This window comes from Capricornis sumatraensis, chromosome 14 (genome assembly GCF_032405125.1).
Source record: "Capricornis sumatraensis isolate serow.1 chromosome 14, serow.2, whole genome shotgun sequence".
Classification (NCBI taxonomy): domain Eukaryota; kingdom Metazoa; phylum Chordata; class Mammalia; order Artiodactyla; family Bovidae; genus Capricornis; species Capricornis sumatraensis.
In genome coordinates this window covers 51,276,811-51,298,169 of record NC_091082.1, presented here as the reverse complement: position 1 = coordinate 51,298,169, position 21,359 = coordinate 51,276,811, and the positions used below count along the sequence as shown (strand labels likewise).

At 43.2% G+C, this 21,359-nt stretch overlaps 1 protein-coding gene across 1 annotated transcript in view; it reads left to right on the top strand.

The window, feature by feature from the left end:
• SLC25A33 (solute carrier family 25 member 33) overlaps positions 1 to 21,359 on the top strand; it is a 31,577-nt gene that overhangs the window by 7,701 nt on the left and 2,517 nt on the right. The window contains exons 2-5 of the mRNA XM_068986150.1: positions 7,847 to 8,026; positions 13,925 to 14,002; positions 15,992 to 16,092; positions 18,564 to 18,630. Of these exons, the coding sequence (XP_068842251.1) occupies positions 7,847 to 8,026; positions 13,925 to 14,002; positions 15,992 to 16,092; positions 18,564 to 18,630 (426 nt within the window). The remainder of the gene's footprint in view (positions 1 to 7,846; positions 8,027 to 13,924; positions 14,003 to 15,991; positions 16,093 to 18,563; positions 18,631 to 21,359) is intronic.

The window sequence follows — 21,359 nt, the reverse complement described above, 5'->3', positions numbered from 1 at the left end:
TACCGATCTGGAGCCAGGTTTCTCAAGCTCAGCCAAACAACTGTTTAGAGGTCAGGCTTGTCCTGTGCGTTGTAGAATGTTAGCAGCATCCCTGTCCTAGGTGCTAGTAACCCCTCCCCCAATTTTGGCAACCAAAAGTGTCTCCAGGCATTGCAGGATGTCACTGGAGCCAGGGCAGCAGCATCCTGGCTGAGACCACTGGTCTAGAAGAGTGGTCTTCAGACTGATCACACAAGCCTGTGATTAAAATGTTTGTGCATATCCCCATGTATATTTATATTAACGTATTAATTCTATACCTGTTATAAAACATACACAGGAAATAGAAGTTAAATGGTGGTGATTCTAAATACAATGAAATTTTATTTTTGACTGTAATACTTTCTTTCTATAGGCCGTGGATCTTTGTACGTGCCTTTTAGAGCATTCTCCCACTGTGGAGGTTAGTGGCCTAAAATACAGGTGTCCGATCAGAATTAGTCAGTTGCCCAACTGTGTAGGGCCAGCACTGTGTCACCATGAAACTCCAGATCCAGTGTGACTTTCCCTGCTGTCTGAGCATCGGCTACCCGGGCCCTCAGCTGAACCTACTCTGAGACTTAGAAGGAGGACAGCCATCGGCCACTGCATCCGAGGCTGCATATGCAGGGCAGAAAGGCTATAGATTATAGTTGTCAGCGTTGTGGCCTGTGGAGTGTTGAGAGGCTGTGCCCGTCACTGTTCTCATCCCTGTCACCAGCCGCTTGTGAGGCTGAGATGTGGATACCTTGTTCTGTGTCCAGAGGCGTCCTGCAGGGGGAAGGCTGCTGCCTTATCAGCCACCGCCAGCAGGATGAGAAGGGACTGGTGTGGTATGCTCGGAGAGGGCTTGGGGTGACTTCCTACTGAGTGTCCGTCTTGTTGCCTCGTGGTGGGCGTGGAAGGACACTAGTGGGCCCCGTTGGCTTAATGTCAAGGAATGAGGACCAGAGGAAGGGGAGACACACCTAGTGCTGCCAGCAAGGTTCTCAGGCCAAAAGGAGATGAGGGGGTGGACTGCTGGGGGTCTGAATACAGGGCTTCTCAGTGACGGGGCTCTTGGGGGAATTGAGCAGCGCCCTGAGGAGGCCTGCACACCATTTACACTGACTCATGACATTTGATGAGGCCACCAATACATATACACGTAACACGTAGCCAGGTGGACCCACAGCTAGACCTAGACCTGTGCCCAGAGAGCCCTGAAAGGATGGGAATGGGGCAGAGGTGAAAGAGCAGACCAAGTCCCCTCAGTCTAGCTGGCAGTGGCAGAGGCAAATTGTGAATCAGATTTGAGACTGAAGTTCTAGGGGACTAAATTTGAAAAGCTGAAAGGACAGGAGAGGCGGGATTCGGTGGAGAACAGCTGAAAAGAAGTACTGGCAAGGGCTGGGGAGGACTGGCAGACAGAGCTGATGTCTCCACCCTTTCTGACTGGAGATTCCTGAAAAGCTTGGTTAATATTAATACCTTTAGCAGAGTCGCTGTCGATGGGGCTTCATCCCGGGTAATTGATCATGGTGAGGAGCTGGGCTAACTTGGAAGGTCTTTGCACTGAAGCATTGAGAATTGACAGGGCCTTTTTTTCTACAAAGAATATAATTTGTTGTATTCTTAAGTGCTTTGGACCCAACCTCATTAAATATCTAGAGAATTTGGAAAGCTGATCTCAGAGAAGTCAGTATTTTGATTCCTTTTGTCTACTGTCTTCCTCACACTGGTGAATGTCCTGCGTGTTTGGTTCATAAAGAAAGAAAAAGCAGTTGAACCAAAAGATTAACTTTTTTTTTTTTTTGCGGCGCGCAATAGTTGCAGAACTTGAGTTTTTAGTTGCCCTGAGGCATGTGGGAATCTTAGTTCCCTGACCATGCCCCCTGCACTGCAAGGCAGATTCTTAACCACTGGACCACCAGGGAAGTCCCAGAAAGATTAGCTTTTAAAATTCTGCTATGGAATGTCTTAAATTTCGGGAAGAATCTTCTTTTGGACAATTTAGTGTAATGTTAGAACCTTTGTCTTCTAATTAAATATCCTTTGGGTAGTTTTCATTTAAGTGTTTCCTGGTAGATGAGAAGGGACTTAGCTGCTGAGCAGGTACTTCTTGCCGCACTCGCTTTACAGTTTGCAGTGCTTTCCCAGCACCATGTATGTTTCCTGGGATGCTGTGGGGCAGGCGGTACCACCCCTCTTGTAGAAGAGGCACGTGGAGACCCTCTGTTTGCCCCTGGAGGAGCCTGGGCTCTTTTTACCACCCGGCCCTCTGCCCTGGGCATGTGGGTGTGTAACATACAGAACGGTGGCTGTAGAGCGAGTGTGGCCTGCCACCCCCACCCAGGAGGTGACCAGCTCGCTGTCAGCGGGTGTTTGCTTAGCACTTCTGCAGGCCGTCCTTTGACCGGTGGCATCCGTGTAGACGACAGTTGGCTGAGGTAAGAAACACAGCTGACCTGGGGACAAGGCAGAGGTGGTTGACCAGTGTCTTATTGGAACTTGTTGACTTTCTGATGCAAGAATTTACCGCAACCTCTGGGCTTTTTTTTTTTTTTTCAGCGACATGGAATCATTACCTAGTTTTTATTGTAATAGATTAAGAGCAATTTATTTTATGTGAATCAATACAGGTTTGGAAGAGTTTTTTGTTTTTGTTTTGTTTTTCCCTTTTTAAAATGCTATTATATCCCATTTTCTTTAGATATGTTTTTGTGCTCAGAGCACGTTATATCAACCAACATTCAGTTGGGCTCAGGATTTTTTCTTCATACTGAAAGACACATTAAAGTTATAAGTCCTAGTTGTCTTAATTGACAATTTACCATCTTAACTGTGAATTGCAAATAGTGTGAACTAGCTTTTAACAAACTATATATAAATACCTGTCCTTCCGTAATACTCCCAGAGAGGATACCGTAGTATAGAGGGAAGCACAGGCTCTGCAGACAAAGGGTCTGGATTTGGTTTTCAGTTGAGACACTTAGGCACTCGTGGCTTTGAGAAAGTATATAAACCTCATCGAGACCCAGGTTCCCTGTGAGGTCAGGATGGTACCACCCTGCAAAATCAGGAGCTTACATGATAGTTGTCCCACGCACAGGTCAAGTCCTTCCTGCCATCCTCCCTTCCTGTTCTGGTTGAGATAACCTCTAGGTTGCTTTGTGTTCAGTGGGTTTTGGCCACAGTTCAGCAAACACTGGGTAAAGAGACAGCTCTGTTGTTTGTTTTGTTACATTTGTTTTTTTGCCACAGTTCGTGAGAGCTTAGTTCCCCAACCAGGGATTGAATCCAGGCACTTGGCAGTGAAAGCTCAGTTTAGGGTGGTATTACCATCATGATTTAAAGGCAGGTTTACCTACATCAGGCACTCTATCTATCAGATCTAGGCCCTTAGATCTATTTTTCACTTCCACTGTATAATCATAAGGGATTTGATTTAGGTCATACCTGAATGGTCTAGCGGTTTTCCCTACTTTCTTCAATTTGAGTCTGAATTTGTCAATAAGGAGTTCATGATCTGAGCCACAGTCAGCTCCTGGTCTTGTTTTTGTTGACTGTATAGAGCTTCTCCATCTTTGGCTGCATAGAATATAATCAATCTGATTTCGGTGTTGACCATCTGGTGATGTCCATGTGTAGAGTCTTCTCTTGTGTTGTTGGAAGAGGGTGCTTGCTATGACCAGTGCATTTTCTTGGCAAAACTCTATTAGTCTTTGCCCTGCTTCATTCCGCATTCCAAGGCAAATTTGCCTGTTACTCCAGGTGTTTCTTGACTTCCTACTTTTGCATTCCAGTCCCCTATAATGAAAAGGACATCTTTTTTGGGTGTTAGTTCTAAAAGGTCTTGTAGGTCTTCATAAAACCGTTCAACTTCAGCTTCTTCAGCGTTACTGGTTGGGGCATAGACTTGGATAACTGTGATATTGAATGGTTTGCCTTGGAGACGAACAGAGATCGTTCTGTCGTTTTTGAGATTGCATCCAAGTACTGCATTTCGGACTCTTTTGTTGACCATGATGGCTACTCCATTTCTTCTGACACATCTATTTCTGCTTTATTGACTATGCCAAAGCCTTTGACTGTGTGGATCACAGTAAACTGTGGAAAATTCTGAAAAGAGATGGGAATACCAGACCACCTGACCTGCCTCTTGAGAAATCTGTATGCAGGTCAGGAAGCAACAATTAAAACTGGACATGGAACAAGAGACTGGTTCCAAATAGGAAAAGGAGTACGTCAAGGCTGTATATTATCACCCTGCTTATTTAACTTATATGCAGAGTACATCATGAGAAACTCTGGACTGGAAGAAGCACAAGCTGGAATCAAGATTGCCGGGAGAAATATCAATAACCTCAGATATGCAGATGACACCACCCTTATGGCAGAAAGTGAAGAGGAACTAAAAAGCCTCTTGATGAAAGTGAAAGAGGAGAGCGAAAATGTTGGCTTAAAGCTCAACATTCAGAAAACGAAGATCATGGCATCCAGTCCCATCACTCCATGGGAAATAGATGGGGAAACAGTGGAAACAGTGTCAGACTTTATTTTGGGGGGCTCCAAAATCACTGCAGATGGTGATTGCAGCCATGAAATTAAAAGACGCTTACTCCTTGGAAGAAAAGTTATGACCAACCTAGATAGTATATTCAAAAGCAGAGACATTACTTTGCTGACTAAGGTGCGTCTAGTCAAGGCTATGGTTTTTCCTGTGGTCATGTATGGATGTGAGAGTTGGACTGTGAAGAAAGCTGAGCGCCAAAGAATTGATGCTTTTGAACTGTGGTGTTGCAGAAGACTCTTGAGAGTCCCTTGGACTGCAAGGAGATCCAACCAGTCCATTCTGAAGGAGATCAACCCTGGGATTTCTTTGGAAGGAATGATGCTAAAGCTGAAACTCCAGTACTTTGGCCACCTCATGTGAAGAGTTGACTCACTGGAAAAGACTCTGATGCTGGGAGGGATTGGGGGCAGGAGGAGAAGGGGACGACTGAGGATGAGATGGCTGGATGGCATCACCGACTCGATGGACATGAGTCTGAGTGAACTCTGGGAAATGGTGATGAACAGGGAGGCCTGGCGTGCTGCGATTCATGGGGTCACAAAGAGTCGGACACGACTGAGCGACTGGACTGAACTGAACTTACCTACGTAGTTCCAAATGGCTATTTTCCTCTCCTCCCTGCTTCCCTAGTCTGTATGTCATTCTTTTTTTTCTGACATTCAGGTTCTTTGTGGTAAATTGAAGCTAAACAATCCTACCTTAGTAGGATTGTTGGAGGGTTGAATTCTTGTCATAAAATAATCATTCATCAGTGGCAGCAGTGCAGTTTAAGTTGATAGCATCTATCTAGCTTGTAGTTATCAGGATTTTACTTGCTATATGTAACTATAGACTCCTGGTTTTAAAATGCTTCCTGGGAACTTGACTTCACCCCTTACCTCAGGGCCTGTCCTGGGGGCTGAGGGGCTGGGTTCGCTTCCAGATTTTTAACACCTGCATTGAGTCAGAAAGCTCACTTTCAGATTCTGTGTTTGCCAAGGCCTGTCCCTCCTCTTTCTTGTTGTTTTTCCCAATCATAGATGCTTCTGCTGTTTCATTTTTATTGAACCACCTGTTTGGCCGGTACTGTGCTCTAACCAAGTGCAAGAACATACAGTACACACCTCCTGCCTTCCAGCCTGTGATAGAAGGTAGAGAGTAAGTGCTATTTTCAGACATTTAGCTCCCTTATAGGGCAGTTTAGTAATTCCTCTTCTGACGAACACATATTGTTTGTGAACCTGTGAATCTTAATGCCAGGGATACAAAGATGAATACGATGTAGGTTCTGATCGTCAGTGTTCTGATCTTCTCCAAAGAGAAGAACCTTTGTGACTGGTGGTCTAGGAGTGGCTTCAGGTGGTACTGGGACATTGTTATCTGGAACCAGCCCACCAGACATGCAGTTTCATGGATATTATTGTTTAAGAAAAGACAGAAATAGCTATTTCATGATTGTTGTTCAGTTGCTAAGTCTGCGAATCCATGGACTAGAGCACGCCAGGCCTCCTTGTCCTTCACTGTCTCCCGGAGTTTGCTGAAACTCATGTCCATGGAGTCAGTGATGCCATCCAACCATCTCATCCTCTGTCACCCCCTGCTCCTCCTGCCCTCAATCTTTCCCAGCATCAGCGTCTTTTCCAGTGAGTCAGCTCTTCACATCAGGTGGCCAAAGTATTGGAGCTTCAGCATCAGTCCTTCCAATGAATATTTAGGGTTGATTTCCTTTAGGGTTGACTAGTTGGATCTCCTTGACTATTCAAGGGACTCTTGAGCCTCCTCCAACACCACAGTTCAAAAGCATCAATTCTGCTCTCAGCCTTCTTTATGGTCCAACCCTCACATCCACACACAACAACTGGAAAAACCATAGCTTTGACTAGATGGACCTTGGTTGGTAAAGTAAGGTCTCTGCTTTTTAATGTGCTGTCTAGGTCCATCATAGCTCTCTTCCAAGGAGCAAGTGTCTTAATTTCATGGCTGCAGTCACCCTGCAGTGATTTTGGAGCCCAAGAAAATAAAGTCTGCCGCTGTTTCCACTTTTCCCCTTCTATTTGCCATGAAGTGATGGGACCAGATGCCATGCTCTTAGTTTTCAGAATTTTGAGTTTTAAGCCAGCTTTTTCACTCTCCTCTTTCACTTTCATCAAGAGGCCCTTAGTTCCTTTTCACTTTCTGCCATTAGAGCCGTATCATCTGCATATCTGAGGCTGTTGATATTTCTCTCATCAATCTTGATTCCAACCTGTGATTCACCCAGCCTGGCATTTCACGTGACGTACTTTGCATATGGGTTAAATAAGCAGGGTGACAATACACAGCCTTGACGTACTGTATATTAGGATAAATAGGTGAAAATATTTAAATTTTAAGTTCAGGTAATATTTTTATATGAACCAATTGTGAAGGATCATTAAGGGAACTCTGACCCACAGAGCCAGTGCATGAAATTCTGGAGGATGAATTGATTAGTTCTGAGTGAAACACACAGACTTCATTATTAAAAGGTAAGCTTTAGTTTGATTTTCAGTGGAGTCCAAATTAGTCAGATTTTAATAAAAATCTGACTTGTAGTAAACACTGATTTTCGAAATAGTAGCACTACCTGAATAATTTTTATTTCACTGTGAAAAGATACATTTTCTAGAATATTCATTGCAGCATGAGAGTGAAATTGGAAATGACGTGAACATCTAATATTACACATTGATAGATAGGAATAGGATGCAACCATTGCAAATGGTGGTGATGTAGGTGTATATATATTGACATGGAAAGACATTCATAATATCTAGATAAGAAGAAAAAGATGTGAGGTTAAAAAGCCAGTAATGAAAAGCCCTGAAGGATGTACTAACATGTTAGCGGTGGTTATCTTTTTAGCTACTGGGATTTCAACCAGTTTTTTTTTTTAATTTCTTTTTAATTGAAGGATAATTACTGTATTGTGTTGGTTTCTGCCATACATCAACATGAATCAGCCATACGTATACATATGTCTCCCCTTTTGAGCCTTTCCATCCCACCCCTCTCAGTTGTCACAGAGCCCTGGTTTGCATTCCCTGAGTCATACAGCAAATTCCCACTGGCTATCTGTTTTACATATGTTAGTGTATTAATGTTTCCATGCTGCTCTTTCCGTTTGTCCCACCCTGTTGGTATGCTCTAATTGTGAAATGAACATAGGTACCTTTTTTTCTTCTTTTTTTAATAGAGAAAAATTCCATTTCCCATTTCATGTATGCACAGCTCAGTATAGCTTTTCTGACCCTGTTGTGGTTTCCTTTCTTACAGGTGTGGGGGCACGGTTGGTGCTATTTTCACTTGTCCACTAGAAGTCATTAAGACAAGGTTGCAGTCTTCAAGATTAGCTCTTCGGACAGTCTATTATCCTCAGGTTCATCTGGGGACCATCAGCGGAGCTGGGGTGGTGAGACAAACGTCAGTGACGCCTGGACTCTTACAGGTTCTGAAGTAAGTGCAGTCCCGGTTCTGGCCTCATGCCACCCGCACCTCCCCTCCCTGCCACCCCACCCCCACCCCCACGCACCCCGCAATGTCAACACAGAATGTTTATCCGGCCCATTGGATGGGATATTCTGTTTGTAGAGGCTGTGACCAAATTTAAGAACTAGGTATCTATACCAATGTCTTTAGCTCTGACTTTGCTCTCTTAGCCTCAGGGCTCCCGGCACGCAAGTGATCACCATCTAGGGCCAGTTAAAGTAAACCTAACAAAGCAAACTCAAAACAATCCATGTTTAAATTGTTACATCAGAGTGTTCCTCTTGCCCCAAGTCTTTTGAGTGCTAGTGAGAAGCTCTGAGGCTTGTAGAATGAATTTTAAAATTGCACAAGAGAAGTGTTGTTAGTATTTTAAGAGGAAGTAATATGGAAACAAAATGTTGTAATTTTTTACTTTTTATTTGAAAATAATTTTACATTTATAGGAAAACTACAATATATGTTTAATAAGCTGATCTTTATAATTTTTGTTTCATACCTAGCCTACCCACCTAGTTTATCTGTTTTTACTGTATTAAAATATTTCATTTGCTTACCAAGTCGCTGAATATTCTTAAGTTGAATTTGGCTTAAGGCAAAATCAGAAATTCAGAAGAGCACTTGGCAATGTCTGCATTTTAGCTTGGGGACCCTGTGCTTTTAAAGGAGAACTTGACTCCGCGTGTCACTCAGAGCTCTAAAGCTGATCTTTGGGAGAACGCGGGTTCAAGAGAGACACAGCCGTGTACCAGTGTGGATGTTTAGTGGGGAAGCGTTAGAAAAAGATGCAATAAAATGGAGATTCTCTGTCTTCTTAACAACAACACTTTGAATTTGGAGCAGAGTTCAGTTACAGTTTAGATAAGGTAGAATGGATTTGAAAGTGCTTAATTTATTTTTAGGTACGTTTTGTTTGTAAAGCCAACTTCTGGGTAATTCAGGCACCCACACCAAACACATGTACCAGGGTACATCCAAGCTCGGGCCAAATTGGGCAACAGCACCAGCTGCTGAGGGCAAGGTCCCAACTAGAGAAAGAGGTCGCTGATAGCCAAGACTCGAGGCAAATCTTTTTTTTTTAATTGAATGCTGAGAAGGATTGTGGAGTCACAAAATGCAGAAGGTCAGGGGCAGGCCAGGAAAGGTGGGGCACTGAGATGGGAGGCGCGCTTTGCTGTCAGCAAGGAGAGAGACTGGCTCTGAAGACACCAGTCCCCGTTCGTCTAGTCACTAGCAGTGTCTCCAGTGACGCCTTGCTCCTGAGGAACTTGAAGGGCTTTGGACATAGTCAAACAGAGGTTATTTGCCAGCTTTGCTAACATCCAAGGTGAACTTCCTCTTACATACTTGCCAGTCTTGCATGACTGGTAGATTTATTTATTTACTGTAACTGGGGACCTCTTACCCGGAAGTCGAGGGTGTCACTGAGGCCAAGCCCCTAAGATAAATGGGAATGTTTCTCTAGTTCAGGTGTGTTACGACACATCTTCTACTAAAATGTAAACCAAAAAAAAAAAAAAACCCAACAACCTCTCCATCTTTTAAAACACATGAACAGCGCCCACACCACATGCAAGACAACCACCTTCCTAACTGGCCTGGCGGAAGACCTTGCACCCTGCTCCATCCCCAGGCTGTTCTCAGCAAAGCAGAGGAGATCCTTTTGCCCTCACTCCGAGTAAAAGCTGAGGCTACCTATGGGGCCTCCTGGACCCCTCCCATTAACCTCCTTGACTTCGCCCCCTTGAATTTCTCCCTCCTAAACCGTTTTGGCTATACTGGCCTCCTTACTGGCCCTTTAAAAGACCAGAACGTTGGAACATTCCACAACAGGGCCTCTCTGCTGGACATTATCTGCGTGGCTGCCTCTCAGCTGTCCCCTTTGCAGGAAGGCCTTCCTGTGACCATGCTATTGAAAACCAGGCCCTTCCTTCACATTCTGTCTGTCCTGCTCTGTTTTTATCCACAGCATTTACCTCTGTCCATCGTGCACTGTAATGTACTGATTTATATTGTTTATTTTCTCTCCCTGCGGGGGCTCCCCCCCAGAACAGAAGTTCCCCAGAGGTAGGGACTTCGATTTGTTCTGACAACTGAGGTGTCCCCAATCTCTGAGAATGATGCCTGCCTCACGGCAAGAATGCAGGACAAAGAGAACATGACGCATCAGTAAGATGTTGAATATGAAGAGCTTGACACCCACTCCTCCCTCTGCCGTGCAAATAACCAGTATTAGCTGCTGTCATAATACCTACTTCCTGTACTTTTTAAACATAAGATTTATAGCTGAGTTTCCTGGTAATGAAGGCAAAAGGGGGCCTGTCACCCTACATAGCTCTCATCTGGAGAAAGCACACATGCTCCTCGGGGTAGGCATATGTTTCTTGTCACTAAGTTCTGAAAGCAGAATGTTACCCAGTACTTGCATCAAACAGTATACCAGTGTAAGCAGCATTGTCGTTCAGGATAGTTTAATAGAAGATGACTGCTTTTTGGTTCCCCACCACCTTCCTCACCCTCCTGGATTACTGGACTGTGCTTTCTGATTCTTCCACTAATCACCCCTAGGCTAGAGCAGTGGTGAGGGGCTACTGAGCAGGCTCTTTTTCTAGGAAGTGGTGAACTGAGAGCAAGGATCCAGGCCTTTTCTCTGTCCCACAAAGTCCACCAAGGTCATCTACTCACAATTAGAAGCCATTGGGTTTATCAGGCGGTTTCCCTGGTGGCTTAGACAATGAAGAATCCGCCTGCAGTGTAGAAGACCCAGGTTCGATTCCTGGGTTGGGAGGATCCCCTGGAGAAGGGAATGGCAACCCACTCCAGTATTCTTTGCTGGAGAATTCCATGGACAGAGGAGCCTGGTGGCCTATAGTCAGATGGTTATTCATTTAAAACTAAGCTGCCTATTTTTAATCTTATTCTTCCAGGAAGTGCTACATTTAAAGACTTAACAGACAACAGAATTTGTTTACAGGAATTTTATTTTTCAAAATACAAATCAGTGTATGCTTATGTCTCAGGTTAATTTATTAGAGAAAAGGTATTCTCCATTGGAGCACTGATTACCTTTATATTTTGAATATAGTTATTTGAAGACAAGATGTTAACACAATTAGGCTCTCTCTATTAAATTTTCCAAAGGGTCATAATCAGTTTATTCAAGTATCTGCCTTAAAAAGTCTTAGGACATAATCTTTAAAAAAATAATTGTTCCAGTCAAAACTCTTGTTCTTTAAACTATTTCAGGATTTTTTCAAGTACCTTTTTAACGTGAAAAGTAATATGTTAGTGAGGTAGTTTTTATTTTAAAAGCTGATGGCTTCAGCTCAGAACTTTGTCTTGGAACTTGATCTGTGGTATGCATCGCCTGATCTAAGAGAGGGAAGAGAACAAAACACTCCAGACAAGACCCTAGTTTCCTTCTGCATTTCTTTCCTAAATGAAAGCTTATAGGACTGTGGGAAACTTAGTCTGGGCCCTAAACATGCTTTATTTTGAAGCTGAGGAGTACCATTTATAGTAGGCACTTGATTGTTCCAGAAAAGTTTTGTAAACATCTAGATAGGTTGGAAGTTTGAATTATATAACAGATTTGACTTTTTGCCCACTGTTAATGTGCGTCACTATAGAGACAGCCTTTTTGCAGCTCTTAAAAGGCCTGAGTCACTTGAGGACACCAGTTCCTCACTGCATTATAGATGCGTGGCTCCCAGCTTCCTGGAGCCAGAGACGCCCTTAATTGTGTTTAAGTGTCTCCTAGGGCTGGCGGTACAGTGAACAGTTGTGGGGACCACAGACAGAGCCTAAACTTGAAGAAATTCTAAATGTATTGACCATTTGAAAGCTTTCACATACTATACTATGAGATGTAGGTCACTTCAAGGTGTGGTTATTTGAGAGAAGTTTTTTTTCCCAGAGAGCATGGTTTTTTTTTTGTTTTTTTTTTTAAACTGAATCCTGTTTTGAGAAAGAGTTAACAGTAAAGAATTTAAAGTTGAAAACACCAAATTCTGATGTCTCTGTTAAGGACCAAGTGGCTTGATTCTGGCCAGTGTGAAAACGCAGTAAAACATGTAGTTCCTTTAGAGTGTTAGGATGAGTTCAGTATTTTTATAACCTATGACCTATAGCTTTTTCATTTTTAAGTTTTTTATTGTGAAATGATTTCCAACTTAAAGAAAAGTGACAGGAACAGGGCACATACCTTGCTTATACTCTACCTCAGGTCTCTTGTGTTTAGCATTTTGCCACATTTATTTATTTGTTTTTGCTCTATATACATACTTTTTTTTATCCCCTGAACCATCTGAAAATGTTTGGTTTTCAAATTTAGGAAATTTAATATTGATATAACTAATCCACAGTCTGTATTCCAGTTATATCGTTTATCTTTTGTTAAGCTATTGATTTAGCACAAGAGCAAAACCATGAAAACTGTTACTGCCAATATTTCTTTCATCTTTTAGAACTTCTTCAGTGAGTCTCTGGGTTTCTTGGTTTAACTGCTTTAGTAAGATGTAATTCAGAGTACTTCCCTGGCAGTCCAGTGTTTCCACTGCAGCAGGCACCAGTTTGATCCCTGATCAGTAACTAGCATCCCACATGCCAAATGGTGTGGCCAAATGAAAAAATAAAGTCAATTAAAAATTTTTTCAAAATGCACTTAAGATGTAATTCACGTACCATACAATTGCCCACTAAATGCACACAGTTCACCTGTTTTAATATGTTCACAGAGTTCTGTACAACCTTGACAACAGTTTGATTTTAGAATGTTTTCCTTCCCACTACAAGAATCCCCTCACTGTTTGCAGTCACTCCCCATCCCCAAACCCACAGCCCTAGACAACCAACCACTATTCTATCGATACACTTGTCTCCTGATTATTTCATCTAAATGAAATCATACAACATATGGCCTTTTGTGTCTGCTTTTATGTTTTTTGAAGCTTCATCCTTGTATGAGTCATCAGTACTTCCTTTTTGTTGCTGTTCAATCGATCAGTCATGTCCAACTCTTTGCAACCCCATGGACTGCAGCATGCCAGGCTTCCCTGCCCTTCACTATCTCCCAGAGTTTACTCAAACTCATGTCCATTGAGTTGATGATGCTACAACCATCTCATCCTCTTGTCAACCCCTTCTCCTCCTACCCTCAACCTTTCCCAGCATCAGGGTCTTTTCCAATGAGTCAGCTCTTCATATCAGGTGGCCAAAGTATTGGAGCTTCAGCATCAGTCCTTCCAATGAATATTCAGGGTTGATTTCCTTTAGGATTGACTGATTTCATCTCTGCTGTCCAAGGGACTCTCAAAGAGTCTTCTCCTTTTTATTACCAAATGATACTCCATTGTGTGGCCAGGTTTCATTTGAAACACACTGCTTTGACCTTCCCCAGATGCCATGAAGAAAGAAATGTGCATTGTACTTTAGTGAGGTGTCTAGTGTGGTGAGCAGAGAGTTAGTGACCCTCAGCGTGACCAGAGAGTGAGTCTGGGCCTTGCAGACAAGAGTGCACCTTGGGGTCACTTACAAGGCTTGGACTTGATACCAGCTAGTAAGGAAAAGATTCTGTGATACCTGTCAGGTGCTCTTTTTGCCTTACAGGAATGCCCATATGTTGTGCAAACCTTGAACATTACTCCTGTGTGGACAGGAGAGCTTTTGAAGCATGTTTTTTCACTGTAGTAATGAAGGCAGTATTCTTCAGTCTTCTGATTCTGTATTGTAATATAATCAGATAAGACCTCAGGGGGTTTGTAAACATTCTGTTCTTTATTCAAGGAGCTAATGTGAAGATTTACCCCTTATCATTTTGCATAGCCCTTGCCTAAGGATTTTAAAGATACACCTTTTCTTATTATTCAGGTCAATCTTGGAGAAGGAGGGACCAAAGTCACTTTTTAGAGGCTTGGGTCCAAATTTGGTTGGAGTTGCACCATCAAGGTAAGCATTGAACCTTTCAGCTAGCCCACAACATACAGTATGTAATATACCAAGTCCTTTCTTAACCAGAGGGGCAGTACTGCTAGATGACTAGTTTCTTTTTCTGTGTAAGAATCCTAAATGCATCTGATGTATAGAAATAGTGTTAACTGTTGGTATGTCTTTCAGTGTGTGTGTGTTAGAAAGAGGCTGTTGGTTGTTGTATTCTTAAGTTGAAAATTATTCTGCTCCCATCACCTAGAACTTTCTCTGTTTGCTCCTCCTAAGTATGGTGTGTGGTCAGCAGCAGTGGCATCACCGAAGAGCTGATTTATATGACAGGATCTCAGACCCACATCAAAATTTGCATTTGGAAACACTCATCTGAAGGAATTTTAAAGGCTTTTAGGTTTTACTTTATGTATTTTTTTAAAATCCCCATTTTTGTTACAAGGTTTAATTTCTTTAAAGTTTATTTGAATACATCGAGCTGCACTGCCCCAATACAATAGCCACTGGTTACATGGGGCTACTTGAATTAATTAAAATTAAAAATTAAGTTCCTTGGTCTCACCAGCCACATTTCAGATACTTAACATTCACATGTGGCTAGTGGCTCCTGCCTACGGGACCATAGGCGTAGAGCATTTCCAGTTCCTCAGGAAGTTCTGTTGGGCAGGACTGATGCAGAGGATACACACATGTGGATATGAAAGGGAATGAATGTTTCTGCATGTGGAGGGGTGGGGGCAGTGTATCTCTGAAAAATAGGTAAGAAACTGCTTCTAGAAGTTGCCTTCCGGAAAGGGGAGCTGGGTGTAACTGCTAGGACACTTATATGAATTGACATTTACAATAGACTTTAAGGAGAATCTTTATAACAAAAATGAGAATGTCATTTTATATAAAGTGAAGACTAAAAGCTTCTTGAATTCTTACAGGTCAGTGCTCCAGTTTCTACACAGATTTCCTGAGGATATCATAAATATGCAGATTCTTATTAAACCCTTTTGTTCCTTTAGAAGTTCCGTAGCTTGTGTGTGTGTAATCTATTGAAAATACAGGAAGTACTAGCCTGTGAGATTATACGGGGCACACATTATTAAGAGAACACAGACATGCTGCATATATGTAGTTGATGAAGAACTGGAATCATTCTACTTGTGGACAGTGCTTAACTTGGTAACGCCCATCAGTCTGATATAGAGTCTTAGCTACCACACCCATTTAGAACAGTTGGGACCTAGAAAAAAAAAAAAAAAGACAGTTTCATAACACAACCATGATAAGTAGTCAGCATCCTAGGTTGAAAAATACATTCTGTAATTGATCCATTGGCCAGCTGGAAAAAAAGAATGCCATTTTCCCTGGCATTGCTGGTGAAGAGCAGGGAAAACCACAAGCAGGCTCTGCTCCTCAGCCCTGATCTGAGAGGAGACAGACGAGGGGAAAGCAGACAGGCAGAGGAGACTGGAGAGCTGGGGCGGGGTGGGAGGGGCTGCCACCCCTCCGGCGGTCCCCTTCTGGGGTTGGGAGTGCATCAGTGGAGGGAGACCTTTATGGAAACGTGTGCCAGCCTGCATGTTTCCTTTGTGGTTCTGAGTTATCAGGAAAAAAGTCCAAATTACATGTGACACACTCCTTGTGGTGTAAGGCAGGACACATGTGATACATGTTGGAAATTATTATAAATTTTAACAATTACAATATATGTTGGTGCTTAAGAGGATTGGCATTTATCCAGAATGAAGAATGTAAATGGACTTCATATGTATACTATCAAAACCTCGTCTTCCTCAGTTATTTAGGACACTTCCATCATCACACTTTCTGGAGGGACAAGAAGGGAGCTTCCCCAAGGCGCCTGCAGCAGGTTTTGGTTTGAGCCCAGATGAGGTTAAGCTTGCAATTACCTGTTAACCTCTTCCCCATATTCCTGAATTTATCAAGAGGTTGCATGGAGCCAGTGTCCCAAGATGTCCTGACCGTGTTCTCTCTTTGCTCTGACAGGGCTGTGTACTTCGCCTGCTACTCCAAAGCCAAAGAGCAGTTCAATGGCGTCTTCGTGCCTAACAGCAACATCGTGCACATATTCTCAGCTGGTTCTGCAGGTGTGTTACACCAGTGAGTGCTGAATGTCTCAGCTCCCTAAAGCATGCATTGTGCCAGAAAGTCTCTTTCCAGGAGTTAAAAATTAGCTCTCTGTTTCTTTTGCACCCGAACTCATTTTTCTGAAACTATGTTAGAATTGATGAAATCTGAGTATTTGAGAACAGCTTGTAACTTGCTTCCATTTATTCTCCCTTAAGATTGACATGTTAAGATTGACATGTTCTCATGTGTGCTGTTGGTTAGTGTGATGTGTCTTTTAAAGGAATATTAATGTGTTTTCATGTCTTTCTATCACATTACTTTCTAAACTTTGAGCTGCTTTTTCTGTGACTTCCCAGGTGTCTAGCATACCCTGTGTACAGTTGTCCTTAGCAGCTGGATTCTGTGATGAGGGCTTGGGGCTTGTAGTGGGGTTTGTTCAGCAGGGTTGGTGATAGATCAGGTGTCGTTTCTGTTCTTTTTTGAGGGAATCATTCCACCTACCATAGAAAATTCACAACAGGATTTTTCTCCCAGGAAATTCTTGGCAGAAATATGTCAGTTGTAGATTGCTGCAAGAAGGCCATGCCATTTTCAATATAAATTTTATGTCTGTTTAAATAGGTATTTTAGAGAATTAAATTGACGTTTTATGAAAAATTTCCACCCTCTGCTGACCTCTAAATTGTATGTATCCATTTTGTTCCTGTTCCTCCAAATAAAAGTACTAGGAATCCATCTGAATAGTTACAGATAATTTTTGGATCCCAAATGGAAAATGACATTAGCAAAGATGCTTCACAAGAAAGATGTTTACAGGATATGGAGCTGGCAGGGAGGTCAAAGGGATGGAGTGTGGGGCCTCACTGCCTCAGCCAATAGTCAGTTAGCCATAAACTAAAAGCTGTGTACCGGTTTTGCAACTTTTGACAAATTAACTTAGAGAAACTGTTGGTAAATAAAATGGACCTGAAGGGAAATTTTGTTTTTTAAATAATCCTCAATTTGCTGTTTCAAGGAGCTAATGTTGCTGTAATTGGTTTTGCCCCTCCTTCCTGGTAGCATTCTTTTTTTTTTCTTTTTTTTTATAATGCAAGTGTAGTTGATTTACAAAGTTGTGTTAGTTTCAAGTATACAGCAGAGTGATTCAGTTTCTTATGGTCTATTACAAGATACTGAGTATCGTTTTCCATGCTATACAGTAGGTCCTGTTGACCTGAGGACTATCTGCGTGGGTCTTCCCAAATGGCATTAGTGGTTAAGAACCTGCTTGCCAGTACAGGTAGACGTAAGAGATGCAGGTTTGATTTCTGGGCTGGGAAGATGCCCTGGAGAAGGGTATGGCAGCCCACTCCAGTATCCTTGCCCGGAGAATCCCATGGACAGAGGAGCCTGACAGGGTCCATAGGGTTGAAAAGAGTCGGACACAACTGAAGCATGTCTAGGGTCATATTATCTAATCAATTTATCATATTATCTAATTATCTAATCTAAAATATAAGTCTATATATCTAATATAAAACAAATTATTTCTGGACCTGATGCTTTCAGTTGAGTTTTAGAATAGTTTCATATTAACCACCATAGGAATCACATTAACAGAAATACCAACAGCACCAATCGTATTATCTAATCAATTTATTTAGACTGTGGAAGGGATGACATATTCCAGAGGACTTGCTGTGTGTCAAGTCAGTGATACAGGATACTTGTGCTTTTTTGGTTGATGGAGAAGACAATGGCAACCCACTCCAGGACACTTGCCTGGAAACTCCCATGGGCAGAGGAGCCTGGTAGGCTGTAGTCCGCGAAGAGTCGGACACGACTGAAACGACTTAACAGCAGCAGCAGCAGAGTGATTAACAACATTAAGGTGGAGAGGACTTAAAGATGGTTCCTATAGGCAGACCAGTCTTAAAATGTCGATTTCCTAAAATGATCAATCAGATATCAAAATGTCTAAGTTTGGATTCAGGTAAATGGAGATTTAGTTTCTTCTATTTTAAGTTAAATATAAGATATTCTTTCAGATTAGATCATCATTTCTTTAAAACAAATTATTTCTGGACCTGATGCTTTCAATTGAGTTTCAGAGTAGTTTCATATTTACCACCATAGGAATCACATTAACAGGAATACCAACAGCACCAACTAGAGTCTGGAAGGACTAGTGGTCATCCTCAGTTGCTCAGTTGTGTCCTCCTCTTTGTGACCCTTTCGACTCTCCAGGCGGGATCCTCTGTCCATGGACAGGGCTCAAGAAAATTGAGATTTACTTTAGTTCAGAATTACCAATAGATGTTACATTTTAGGGGACTATATTTTTCATCTGTTGTGTGGAAATGGAACTGCTTCTAACCATTTTTATTATTAACCCATTGAAAGCCTGATTTCAAGGTTTATCATATGGAAGACATGGCTTTAATAAGCATTAGATCTGTTCGGTGATAGCATTTTGTATTTGTTTTTATTTTGTTTTTTTTTCTTCCAGCTTTTGTCACGAATTCCTTAATGAACCCTATATGGATGGTTAAAACCCGGATGCAGCTAGAACGGAAGTAAGTTTTTACTTGTTACTTCCCTAATGTAAGACTTGAATTCTTAGGGGTTTTTTTCTTCCGCCAGTTCCAGTTATAGAGTGAGACCTGTAGCATCCTTAGCTATCCTCATCTTTGTTCTATCTGCATATAAGCATATGTAGAAACTTCTCTTGTGTTGAGGTTTATACTGCCAAGCCTCAGGGGGGAGACAAAGGCCAGCAGAAATAACACACAAGGGCATGTCAGGAGTTCATTCAGGTGTGGCCCCTGATCCCCGGGGTAGTCCTGGGAGACCCCGCCCCCAGGTGGAGTGCTGTGAACTGTGCTCTAAATGGCCTCTCTTGTGGGAAGGTGCCAGAACCGCAGCGCCCAAAGCCTCAGAAGGGGCATTTTAGTCTCCCAAGGCCCTCGAATAGCCTGGATTTCTCCCCCAAAACTGTAGCCAGGGACTCTTAACATCTCTTATGCTCTGGGCTCCTTTGGCAGTCTCTAGTGAAGCCTACAGGCACTTTTTGGAATGATTCTTTTTCTCTTTTTTGCACTGGGTCTTCATTGCTGTAAGTGGGCTTTCTCTAGTTGCACTGAGCAGGGGTGCTTGGACGTCTCATTACAGTGGCTCCTCTTGTTGCAGAGCATGGGCTCTAGGCACACAGACTCAATAGTTGTGGCTTGAAGGCTTAGTTGCCCCTTAGTTGCATGTGGAATCTTCGTGGACCAGGGATGGAACCCATGTCCGCTGCTTTGGCAGGCAAATTCTTAACTCCTGTACCACCAGGAAAGCCCTAGAATGACATTTTTAAAAGCAATGAAAACCAATTATTGAAACACAATTATCAATGTTTTTAGAAGTTATAATATGTTAGTATACTTCTTTAGTATATTAAATAACAAGATCAAGGAACATCCCAGTAACTACTGTAATTTCAAGTCAGTGATGATGATGATAAACAACGTTTTCTGACAGGATTCTAAGTACCCTTTTGTTACTAGGTTGCCTAGAAATTTGTGGGGGGCTCTGGAAACTTCCAGCTAGTCCAGTCTAACCTTAAGCTACCTGTAGAGAAAGGAGGGGAGAGAACAAGCGAGAGCTCCACCTAGAAATGAAGGTGGGCTCTGCCTTTGCTTATTTTTCTCTCGAATGACCCAGGTAACCTCTGAAGTGGGTCTTTGACATTCCCTGTCCGTTCTACCTGAAGGAACCTTCTAAAATGTACCAGGTCTAGTCTAATCATTTAAAAGAGATATCTTGCTCAGAAGCCTTCAATGAATGTCAGTTACTGTCAGGGTCAAATCCCAACTCCTCAGCTTAACCTTCAAGGTCCTTGGCAATTTTCAAAAAATGTCACGTGGTTTCTTGCTTCGGTCTCCTTGAATCTGCCTTCCTCACCAGGGATAGAACCCTCAAGAACCTCCTGTCCTGCGACCTCCTGACCAGTCCTCTCCTAGACCCTCAGGCAGTTACGTCCAAGTGTGCACACAATGTCCTCACATCACTTCTGTTTAGCAGGGGGTAAACGCGTGGGTCAGCTGAGAGCCTTCTTTATGTGCATTTGTTACAGTCTGCCTGGTATGACCTGTGCTCAGGACATTTTAAAGCTATGTTTGGGGGGGCTCTGTTGACAGAGCCCTCAACAACGAGGGTTTGTTGCATGTTTTCCTGTGCACCAGTGGCAGCAGAAGCAGCAGAGAACAAGACACAAGCCTGGCCTTCCCAGAGCTCACAGCCTCACAGAAAATAGAATTACAGGCTGGTGGGAGAAGGGGCCAGCAGTGTTCCAGGACCCTGAGGGGGTGGAGAGGAGTCCCTGATGCAGTCTGCATGGGACGTGCAGGGAAGCAGCCAGGGAGGGGCTCTTGTGGCAGGGATGTCTCCCTATGCCCAGGAGCCCAGTGGGCACTGGCAGTGAAGGTGCCTCAGGCAGAGACTCAGGTGTGCAGCCAATTTGGAGACAGGGAAGCTTTGTTCATTCTGAGCAGCAGACAGATGGGGTGTGTCATGAATGTGCTGGGGAAGGAAAGAGGTACAGGGAGATAACGCTGGAGAAGCCGCATCCTTAAAGGCCCTGGGGAGGAACGGGAGCTTGGACTCGGCTGTATTTGGAGGCAGTGTAGAGCTATTAGAGCAGGGATTCCAGGGCCTTATCCCCAGGGGATGTTTGGCAGCGTCTGGATATTTGTTTCTCACAGCTTAGGTGGTATCTAGTGGGTAGAGACCAGGGAGACTGCTAGAACTCTACAACACATAGGACCACCCCCAGCAGAGAACTGTCCAGCCCCAGAAATCTCAGTAGTGCCAAGACTGAGAGACCCCATATGAGAGGATGGTAAACAGGGCAGTGGGGTGCTTGCATTTGCGTTACAAAGGTCATTCCAGGTAGGGAGCCGGAGTGGGGTAACCCAGTACATTGATCTGCTCCCCCACAGGAGTGTCTCCGACGTGCGCCCAGTGTGAACGCTATCCAGTCCTGGGATTCTGTGTGTATCCAGGCAGTTTATGGAAACTTCCTGTCGTGGGGCAGGAGCATCCAAGCTGAAGGCCTTTTAGTTATTGTATAGTTTCTCCCATGTTTATAATTTTACAAATGTGGGAATAATGGAGGGACTTCCCTGGTGGTCCAGCGGCTAAGACTCCCAGATCCTGATGCAGGGGCTCTGGTTTCAATCTGTGGTCCAGAACTGAGATCCCACATGCCACAACCAAAGATCCTGCACGCCGCAACTAAGACCCGGCGCGGCCAGATAAGTAA